General features: G+C 38.8%; 1 protein-coding gene across 1 annotated transcript in view; it reads right to left on the reverse strand.

Moving 5' to 3' along the window:
• PPP4R1 (protein phosphatase 4, regulatory subunit 1) overlaps positions 1–11,637 on the reverse strand; it is a 37,664-nt gene that overhangs the window by 17,292 nt on the left and 8,735 nt on the right. Inside the window, exons 2-8 of the mRNA XM_010184563.1 lie at positions 10,016–10,158; positions 8,531–8,677; positions 7,222–7,329; positions 6,502–6,567; positions 4,084–4,242; positions 2,883–3,013; positions 817–1,334 (exon numbers count right to left, since the gene is read on the reverse strand). Of these exons, the coding sequence (XP_010182865.1) occupies positions 817–1,334; positions 2,883–3,013; positions 4,084–4,242; positions 6,502–6,567; positions 7,222–7,329; positions 8,531–8,677; positions 10,016–10,135 (1,249 nt within the window). The 5' untranslated portion in view covers positions 10,136–10,158. The remainder of the gene's footprint in view (positions 1–816; positions 1,335–2,882; positions 3,014–4,083; positions 4,243–6,501; positions 6,568–7,221; positions 7,330–8,530; positions 8,678–10,015; positions 10,159–11,637) is intronic.

The following is an 11,637-nucleotide window of genomic DNA, read 5'->3' on the forward strand; positions in this document are numbered from 1 at the left end:
AAGGATTCTTCAGCTCCAGAACAACATAGCTTCTTCCTTAGCAGTACCTTCGGACTTTCTGACTGTGATGCTCAAGCCTGACGTGCCTTAGAATTTATTCAGCATATGAGTACTGAGAGAAATGCATCTCCAGTAGGTATATGTGAAATAGCCACGTCATTTTTAGCCCAGGAGGTATCTCTGAGGTGCTGCTTCACCAACTGGTCTTACTTATGAAACCCTTCTCCACCCTTCAAGAGCTTCTAAAATGGAGAATGTGCATTCACTTCAAGAATTCAGTTCGGATCAATTCTCAGTTTGACCCAGCAAACTTGGCACACTTAAATCAACAACATGAGACTACAATAATAAAGACCTTGCACAAAAATGGAGAAGATTAATTCACTAAAACGAGTAATGCATAAAATGAAAACCATTTATCACACTGATATTTTTTTAAAAAAATCTTAATCTGCCTTCTTATTTTGCATGTATGCTAATTACAAATTAACTGCCTGATCAACAGCTTATGCCATTGAACCATCTATTTGATTATACTGTCAAAACAGGCAGTCAGAAGTTTACACTGCTAACTGTATGTGTATTCAGCTTACAGAAGGAATCCTACTATCTTCAAACATCTTTACACAAACGCAAGTTCTCTTTTAGTTCATTATCAATTTTCACAGTTTAATTGAAATAGATAAAATCTCTTAGAGGATCAGGAGAAAGTAGTACTTCTGACTTTTAAAAGAACCTAAAGGTTAAAGCCCAAACTGCTAAAGCAACATACACATATCTATAAACACTGAAACTACTTCAGTATCTTTAGTATACCTTTAACATCTGGATCGTCTATATGGGGTTCCAAATTCTCTATCATTTCTTCTAATTCTTTTCTTGTTGCCATAGGAATGTTTGGAGACACTGGCATAGTGAGTTCCTGAATTTCTCTATCAAGCATTATCTCAGAAGTCTGCTGAAGCTCAAAGTCAATGTCTATTTCAGGAAGTGGAGTCCTCCAGAAATGGAAAGAGTTGTACAATTCCTGCTCTGAAAGAGAGGCTTCCTGTGAATTCAGCTCAGTCTCCTGCAGACCAGCTGTACAGCAATGAGAACTTCGCTCGTTCTCATCAGCCATTTCCCCACAAGATTCTGAAGACAAAGTGCAATGGAAAGATGACTCAGTCTGGAAATCATTTTCCCTCTGGGAGTTATTTGACACTGTATTTTGATCTTCCATGGCATTTTCAAGTTTTGTTGCAAAATCGTCATTATCAACATGTGCAGGCAGATCCTCTGTCCTGTTGTGCTCATCCTCTGTTGTGACATCTTCTGTAGTCCTGACTTGTTCACTGTCGAGTGCCAAAGCAGATGAACATTTAAAAACCAAAATATACCCGCTGCAAACAGATGCTCTTGAAAATTCACACATATGCTATCAACTTGCTATTTATCAAACTAGCTTTACTTACAGCATAGCAAAATAAACTATAGAATCACAGACTGGTTGAGGTTGGAAGAGACTCCTAATGGTCACCTGAGACAACTGCCCTGCTCAAGCAGGGCCACCCAGAACAAGTTCCCCAGAACTGTGTCCAAATGGCTTTTGAGTATTTCAGAGGACAGTGACTCCACAGCCTCCCTGGACAATCTGTGCCAGTGCTCAGTCATCTTCATAGTAAAAAAAGTGTTTCTTGGTGTTCAGAGGGAACTTAATCTGATTCAGGTTGTGCCCACTGCCTCTGGCCCTGTCACCGTCACCACTGGAAAGAGCCTGGCTCTGTCCTTCTTGCACTCTCCCTTCAGGTATTTGTATACATCAAGAAGATCCCTCTGAGCCTTCTCTTCTCCAGGCTGAGCAGTCCCAGCTCTCCCAGCCTTTCCTCACAAAAGGAGATCCTTCAGTCCCTTCATCATCTTTGTGGCCATTCCTGGACTCTATCTAGCATGTCCATGTGTCTCTTACAACAGAGCTCTCAGAACTACACCCAGCATCCCAGCTGCGATTTCACCAGTACAAAGCAGAGGGGAAGGATCACCTCCCTTGAACTGCTGGCAATAGTCCTAAAGCAGCCCAGGATACCATTGGCCTTTACTGCAAGAGCACATTGCTATGTCATGGTCCACCTGGTGTTCACAATGTCCCTTAGGGGCTTTTCTGCAAAGCCGCTCTCCATCTGGTCAGACCCTAGCAGGTACTGGTGCCAGGGGTTGTTTCTCCCCAGGTATAGGACTCTGCACTTGTCCTTGTTGAACTTGAGCAGGTTCCTGCCAACCCATTTTTCCAGCCTCTTGAGGCTCTCTCTGGGTGTCAGCATGACCCTCTGGCACACTAGCCACTCCTCCCAGGTTGTGTCATCAGCAAACTTGCTGAGGGTGCATCTTGCTTCACCATCCAGACCATTAATGAAGATGTTAAACAGGACTGGACCGAATATTGACCCCCTGAGGCACATGATTAGTTACTGACCTCCAACTCTGTGGTGCTGATCAGTGTTCTCTGGCCCAGCCATTCAGTCAGCTGTCAGTCCCGCTCATAGTCTACTACGTACTCAGCCCAGACTTCAACAGTTCTCTATGAGGATCTTATGAGATACCATGTCAAAACCCTTACTGAAACCTACGCAGACTATAACTGCTGCTCGCCCTTGTCTACCAAGCCAGTCATTTAATCACAGAAGGTATATCCTAACGTATCCTAAGTTACTGAATAGTCATGTGTTTTTAGTAAATAACTGAAAACTCTGGTAGTCTATTATGTAAGACGAGAAGTTCCAGATCTTTCAATTTACCAAGCCAAATACTCAACTGAAATAGAAAAGTTTATTTTCTCAACTTGCAGTTCATACAGAAGAAAACAAGGAGGAAAAAACAATTTGCAGATTTAGCAAATTCTTTACCCGTTTTCCTGTGCAGAACCACAATCTTCTGGGTTTTTACCATCTTCTTCTTTGAAGTACTGGCCACTGCTGGATGGATTAGCGAAAGTTGATATGAAAGGCCCCAGAGACTGAAAAGCAGCTTGGCGGACCTAGTGGAAAGGGTCCAAAGGTGGGAAAAAAAATATTTTATATATACAGCTTGCTGTCTTCTAAAACAAACACCTGCTATTAGGAATTGGAAGGTTCATAAGCCTAGAGAAAAGCAACAGCAGAGGCTCTTTCTGGCAAGAGTCAGGCAGTTGGATACATAAAGTGCTAAGGAAAAAAAGTTAAGAAGCAGGGTAAAAACCAGTTAAAACACAGGTAACTAAGTTGGCAGGCCTATTTCCCATCACCAAAGAAATCACAATTATTTAGATAGTTGAAGTAGGTAAATTTGAAAGTTCAGTTGAAAATTTAGCAACTTGAAAGGAAAAAACTACATGCAGTGAACAGACATTTCCCTACCATAAGTTTCACTGATAAGCTCTGCATTTCTTTCCCTTTCTCCTATTTAGCTATGCTGTTCATTTACTCCTCCTTTCTCCTATTATTTGTTCTCCACGTCTCAACAACTGTCTTATCTACTTCCATTTTTATTATATTAATTCTACTAGGTGGTAACTTGCAGGACTTTGCAGGATTCAAGAGCACATGCTCCTGTGCAAAAGATTTACTTTTGGCTCTCGGAAGTAGTCTGCTCAGTAACAAAAAGGTTTGAAGAGTAGACCTTCAAGACAAAAACAAAAAACAAAACAAAACACACAAAAATCCCACTCAAACCAAAACCAAACCAACCCAAAATCAACAACAAACACCACCATCCCATTTCACCTCCCTACTTCCCCCCCAAAAAAGGAGGTGGTGGTAGGGAACTTGAAGAAATACAAATATATCACATCTAATTTTCCAGTTTTGTTAATGATTTTCAGCAACGTTAAGTCAGAGGCAGTTCTGTAGCTAAGAAAAGCTGTCCCACTGACACACTCTCTTACATGCTGCAGTGAAAATGCAAGGGACTCTCTACACCCTTTGACAAACTCAGCAGCCTAAGAGGAATCTTGCTTGAGGTGTGTGTAACAAGTTATGTTATCCACATCTATGGGGAGTTCTTTATGGAGTACAGCAGGAAGATCTTTTAAATATGACAGCTACTCAAGAAATAAAAAACAATTCTTACCCATCGTGAAGGATCACTAATCAAATTAATAAAAAGAGTTGACAATTTTGTCCTCCGGACTTCCTGTGATGTCGCACAAGAAACTGCCATGAAGCATTCAGCACAGGCTTTCCTAACTCCCCACACATTATCAGAGCAGAGCTGGAAAAACCTCGGCAGCTGTTAGGAACATATTGAACAAGTTTACAAGTCTTAACAAAGCAAGTTCTTTTTTCCATATTCATTTCCTTCATCTGGTTCTCTCTCTTCAGATGGTTTAACATGTGCAAGACAAAGAACACATATTCACATATACGTGAACGCACACCACCCATCAGTTGTTCTCATTTTACTTACAGATAAAGATACAGAAAATTTACCTGTCTGAAGAACAGCAAGAACATACTAACTTTCTAACCTGAGTTACATATGTACAAAAAAAATTAAAATAAAAAAACCCAACTCCAAAAATATCCCTAAGCCCAGAAAACCTATAAGATAGAGCTTCATGTCTACACCATTCTTTTAAAGCATTCTTTTTAAGCCTTCTGAAAGGAAGAAAAAGAAAACAAATACTCGGGCAGTAATGTTTTACCTATCAGACATCCCTTCAGACTTCTGTAAGATTCTTACTGAAATGCAAAGGAAGAGCATCTTCAGAAAGAAAGAAAACCTTTCATTTCCACCTAAACTTCTCATTGTTTGATTTACCAATCTCTGTCACCTCCTGTCCTACAAAGCAGGGCCTGAACTGCACTGAGGAATAGGAGACTGAGAGAAACACTGCATTTGGTGCAAGAGAAAACAGGTATGAACAGAGCAGTGGTTTTACTAATAAAACTGAAGCATTTTGAGTTGCTCAGCTGCTCAGGTTTTTCAGAAACAGTAATAGTAAGGGTGAAATGATGGACAGAGTGCAGGTAAGGCAGTCAAAGACACACATGGCTGCTTCGCTTCCAACAGGTAGAGCGGCAAGATGCAAGTAATACAATGACTGTTGCTACCACTCTGTTCTCAATTATTGATGTTCAGCTGTTCCTACTTTGTGTTTTCTGGACTTTGCTTCTGATTAGAAAAAGCATTTATGTTACAAATGAAGTTTCATCTAAAGCCATTCCTCTTTTTCTTTCTTCTTTTTTTTTTTTTTTTTAAATTCAGAAAGAGCAGAAAATGCCATTTTCTGTTATGGAAAGAGATCCCCAACCATTCAGCCACGTTATTGCTTTCACATAAAATAAACATCACTTTTCTATTTCATAGTTTAATTGCACCCTCTACAAAGTTTTAATCCAAATTCGTGACTTGTATCACTAAGAGGACATCTGCATGAGAGAAATCAATTTACAACCCCCATGGAGAAACATATGGGATGTAAATCTGCACGACGACACTTCATTATCAAATGGCTTGAATCACACAGTACCTAGGGAAAAATACAGCAAATGCTGTAAGAACAGAAGAAACGCCCTGAGCATCACATTAGGTGTAACTGTCCCAATACCACAACTGCAAAAGGCTGCGGGGCCTCTTATTGAAGTCCTGCCTGCATTTACACTCCCTCCATGAAGTCCCTCACTAATTCCTGGCACTGACGCCTCAGCCTCCTCTGGCCTTCCACACGTTCACTGTCCACATCCCCAAGATGAGAAAGCTTGAAGAAGGATCCCAGCAGCTGTCAGGCTGATTTCTGCTCCCTAGCCCTGTCATGTCTCGAAGCCTAGCAACATCCACTAGCACCTTGGACCTGCAGGGGACTAGGGCAGGAGACTGAGAACTGTTTCTGCTCACTGCTTCATCTAGTTCCCTGCTTTTCCACTTCAAATTTGTGTTTCTTCCCTTTACTTCAATTTTTATTGCTCAGTCATTTGTTTTCTCTGCCTTTCTTTCTCTTTCACTTCTTCCCAGGACAGCTGTGTGGCTTTGTCAGAGCCAGAAAAACTGTCTTTAAAAGATTAAATCGATGAAGAGCAGCATTAATGCTGTTAAAAGAGACCACATAAGCCTCGCCACTTCTAGCGGTCTACGCCCCACCCCACGCTTCTCCTGTATCTGCAATCTCTCATTGTATTTATGGACATTAGAAGACATCATCTTGCAAAATTTATTTTTTACATTGAAAATACTCTCTGCCTCCACAGCCTGAAGTATTTTCCTCAGTCTAGTTTAAACCCTTCTCCCAGCTCTAGAACCGAGTACCCCTTAGCTCCAGACTGTGTGACTAGGCAAGTAAGAGTTCTGTATTCACAGTAACCATCTTCAAGATTTTTGTAAATGTCAATCATAACCTCACATCAGTAAAACTGAAGAGTCCCAGCTTTTTTAGCCTCTCCTTACTAAGGGAGTACAGCATTTGCCTAATCATTTTAGCTGCCCTTCTGTTTAGTACAGCTCCACTATTGACTTGTATTAAAAAGAAAAATACTGTAAGAAATAGCTTACCAGCATTTCTTCAGTGGCTTGCTGCCCAACCACACTGCAGATATCTCCAAAATTGGCTGCACACACCTTGCAGACAAAATGCGATAAATAACCACTAAGACCATAGCTTTAATAGAGCAAACAAAATCAAAGAAAAAATTTAAACAGCTTTTTAAACCATAAAAACAGGTTTTGATGCAAACTCAGTATCAGCCACTTCCCCATTACATCAGATCCCACAGCTTAAAAAAAAAAAAAAAGTTTTCTTCATGTCAAGCTTTATCAGCCTTTTTTAATCATGAAAGAACCACCCTAGAACTTAAGTGAAAGGGAAGGAGGATAAAACATGTTCAAAGTGCTGTCAAATGAAAGAACAGAAGCACTTATCAAGGAAAGTAAGCAAAATGCCATGATGGAGGACTCATTTATTTCATCTTAATGAGCATCTTTAATTTCGTCTACACACAAGAGATATGAGCTCAGGTGGCTGATGCTGTATCAAGTTACGGTTCGTTCACATTTTCGTGGCTACCTACACAGTCAAAGACAACCAGATTCTTTCTTTGCTTCTGATAATAAAAGTAGGGACTCTGGAAAAAAACTCAGTATAAAATATAAAAATCTGTGGCAATGGGAGCTACAAAAAGTCTATAGCTTTCATTTGTAGGTGTCACAGATGTATGACACTCCTTCTGCCGCTCCCCTCACAGATAATCCAGGTCAGATGTTGATAATTCGTACCTTACGAACATGAAACATTCTGCAGTCACAGCACATCTCGCAGAACCTAGGAAGAACAAGTCTTTCCGTGATGTCCTTTCCCACCATGGAGGCCATTTTGCACATTATCTAATGGCAAGACAGACACTAGTCAGGGATGCTTGCACAACACGCAATTCCATATCAGTTAATTATTGACAATATGCTTAAGTGACTTCTACAACTTCTGTATGTTTTAAAAATTAATTACAACCCTCCATATTGCACAGACACAACTCCCTAACATAAAATTACCGGAAAAGCGTATCATACCAAAGAAAGTGACAGCTTTTCCCTCTAACTGCTCTTTCATCCTGATTTTCATTAAAGTTTTCCAAAAAAAGGAAAGTAACCTGCAATAACTTTACATTCCTAATCATGTCAGTAGAACTATTTTAATTCTTTCTTCTAACCTTCAGGGGATTGCTGAGCTACAGAAACCTTTGTCAAGTTTCAATATCTTCAAAACAATGAAGATGGGTAAAACAATTCTGCTTTTAATTTTATTCTCTTATGTATTTGTAAGCTTCTTCAAGAAAGAACTAGAGATCTGATGCCCAGTACAGTAGGGCTTAGCCTGGTTATTGCTTACAAGTCCAACCACATTATGAAAATACTAAATGATGTCTCTCTCAGGCAAAGAAAAAAAACCAACAAAACATACTCAGCAGAAAGCATCAACATCAATTGCAAAAATTCAAAGGAAATACAAGTGCATACATCATCTGCCATTCCTCCTTTATAAATTAACTTCTTAATCGGTTTAGTATTTAAGTTTGACCATAATTTTTAATTAAGGTTATTTCTAATGCAAAAGTAACCAATCGTGAGTTAACCAACTCAGATGCTTATTATTTTGTCTCCCCCCCCAAAAAAAAAAAAATCAATAGAGAGTAGACATACAACAAAGACCAAAAGAATTCAAGAATTAAAGATTTTCTGTTGATGGAAATTTTCCACATAAGCAATTTAAACTTCCATAAAACAAACAAACCTGAAAAAATACAAAACCAACAACAGCAGATGCTTTAGGAGTCAATAAAATTAATCCCTTGCTCTGCTTTGTCTGGCTAAGTTTTTCTTTACAGCATATATAAACTACTGAATTTAAATCTAACCTTGACTTGAGTGTAACACGCCATGGAAAAAGTTAGAGATTAGTTATGGATAGCAATATAATTTTCTCTCTAAAACCATGTGAATGTGCCACTTGGAAACACACTACCATCACTGTAATGTCAAGTATTCAAGTAAAGTTCATTTGGGGTGATTTGGTATTGCTGTTACTTACAGCCACCGCTTCCGTCTTCACATCGTCATTGCTGTCTGGAGCCGTTAGATCTATCAGCACAGGGCACACTTTGGTCTCCACATCGTATCTCTCGATGAGTTCTTGCTCCAACAGAACTAACAGTGCTGCCTGGCTTGTTTTTCTTACCTACCATAAAAAGACAAAAATTGAACCAAGGATTTAAAAGAGAGGCTTTTTTGAGGTTTTTTTGTTTAAATATGTGTCCCGTATTTTGGAAGCTGTACCTATGTGCTGCCACACACCTGTACTAATTGCACTCAGTGAGAGGACTAGTTCCCTGAAAGCATTTTTGCAAACACTTCATGTTTGAAACAAACTATGGTTGAACCCAAGGCCACCTGCATACTGTAAACTAAGGCAATACTATTATAAAAGCGCCCATCTATACACTTCCCAAAACGCATTGGTAAAAAAACTAGTCAAGGCAAAGCTCATGCAATACATAAAGAAAAGCAGCACAATCATTGGGAGTTAAAAATTTCTAAGAAATATGAATTGTATTAAACCAATCCTCTTTTTCTGAGATTAGCAAGTTTGGCTGACAATGAATAGCTGTGTTTATTTGGAATGTATTTTAAATTCTGAGACAGAGTTTTGCTTGGCCTTATAGAACTAAAAAAAGATTACAAAAAGAAAGATAACCACTAATAATTGACTTCAAACATAGCTAACCCTTGCCTCTCAAAAAGTAATTTCAGCAGAAAACATTACCTAAAGAAAGAGGCTATACACTGCAATGCACCAGTTTTGAAAACACCTTTGACATCTTTGTTTTGGAGCAAACCACCAAAGGAACTATGAGGTGTCAACAGAAGTTAAGACAACAAAAAGAACTGCTAAATCTGCTAGCAAGAGAATATCAAGCAGAAGTATGGTAGTTTCATTACACATGAATTTGCAAAACAACTACTAAGAAATTATGGAAAATCTGAAAAGGCCAAGGAAAAAAAAGTGACAAACTCAGCAAATACTTAAAATAAATGTATCACCCAGGATCAGTGTAGTCTGAAATGACATGGAGAAGCCTAGAGAAAGCTTTAGGTAAGCTAACTCATACACGCAGAAAACAAACCACAAAAGTTCAATCCAGAAGTTTTACTGGATCCTTATACAAATATCTGGTTATGAAGGTACATAATGATGTTAAAAACTGAATTAACCCAAGAAGTCAGTTTTTCAGAACTACTATTCCTTCTTGCCAGATTTTGAATTATGTAAGCTTATCAAAATGACTGTTTGATTTTTGTCCATAAGAATACAATACCAGAAAAAAGGCCTCAAATCAGAACAGATCATGTTAGATGAAAAAATGTTGGAAATTTTCTTTAATTAAAAGTTCAGAATGTCATGTGTTCACACCTATTCAGTATCTTCTTACCCCAGAATATTACACACTTGTACGATACTAAATTTAACACCAGGTATCTTCAACTAGCTAATGAACTACTTGTAAAAGAAACTTACCTGGTTATTCTGGTCTGCGAGGTATCGTACCACAATAGGCAGTAAGTATTTGGAAAAAGCATATGGGATTGAAGGTCTGTTTTCTTGACAGAACATAGCAATGTGAGGCACCTGTTCCATCAGTTCTGCCCGCACTGTTGGCTCTGTCAGGGTCAAAATAAAACCAAACAAGGCACAATGAATGTTTACAAGCATGCTGCCAGATATTGCCAGCAGCAGCTTTTTACAGTCCTATACATACAAAGTATGTTCTTACATGTTCACACCAGCATGTTTTATGTCAAGCTTCATTTTGACAAGCACCATCTTTTTTCAAAGTCGGGTACAACTTCACTCTGTACTGCTAAAATACTATAAAGATGGGTCTCCCACATTCTCAGTAAAAAACAAACAAACATGAAGAGGTGTAAGAGAGCAAGCCACAGAACATTCTGAGTATCGCAATATGTCTGAACTCCCTGCAAGCATCACCTACTTCAAAGAAAGCTACTAAGCAGAAAGTCAACCCAACACTGGTACCGCTACAAGATGAAATGAACTGCGCGGGACTCCTGGCCACAGCTTCTTACATGGGAAAGATCCCACTGAGCAGGACAACCAGCCACAACCACAGATGCTCCTCTTCATCCTTTGTTTTTTAAGGCTACTGATATTTTCATCAGATAGAAAAGGTCCTGCATCTTTCCAGCTGCTTGTGTTAAACCTTTCAGGTATGTTTTTCATCAGAGTTGGTGACTATTTAAAAAATATTTCATGCATTTTTTAAATTCAAGAAATGGTGCACTGCTTGAATGAAACCTAATCCCCACAGAACATGCAAATCTATTTGGGGGATGAGAGGAGAAATATGAAAATAAATACAACTATAGATTAAATTCCAACTATTAAAAAAACAGCTTCAATTTAAGAAGTAGGTCATTACCATGAGCCTGATAGTCCACCTGTCCACAGGAAAACAAAAAAAGTGTATCATTTCAGAAGTACTAAGTATTTCTGTCCTTTCAGAATTTGCTGACATCTGTAGTTACTATTAGAGAACTGATTATCTATAAAAATGCGTAACAAAAACCCATCAATTACAGTCAAGTTACAGTAATTTGATTTACAATATTTAAAATAATAAGATCCGTTCACAGGATATGCATGCCTTACTAAAATTTTTACCTATGAATTGTTCAGGTAAAACTTAATGGTATGACCAGAACCATCTTTCTCGGAATACCTGGAATTAACATGACACATTAAAAATACAACCTTTTGCTAAATAGAAGCACATAACTTGCATTTGTATTTAACATGGCCAGTGCACACAGCACTTGGCTTTCTTGAACACTGGTTAAAAGTGACAGCTTACGCTTGAATAAAATAAAACAAAGATAAAGCAAGTACCATGCTGAGTGCAGACGTTTCTTCAGAGGACAATAAGAACAGAACATGGCACACAAATTAAATACCCATGGGCTCCATTTCTTTGACTACAGACTTCAATTACTACCCTATAGAAAAACATACCAAAATCAAATACCGAACACAAATTAGCCAAAGCAGTCCTTAGAACATGAGATAGGATAAGCTGCAATTCCTCATTAGCATGAGGTTTTCTCAGGAGCGGGGGGGGGGGG

The sequence above is a fragment of the Mesitornis unicolor genome, unplaced genomic scaffold, assembly GCF_000695765.1.
Source record: "Mesitornis unicolor isolate BGI_N332 unplaced genomic scaffold, ASM69576v1 scaffold6955, whole genome shotgun sequence".
Lineage (NCBI taxonomy): Eukaryota > Metazoa > Chordata > Aves > Mesitornithiformes > Mesitornithidae > Mesitornis > Mesitornis unicolor.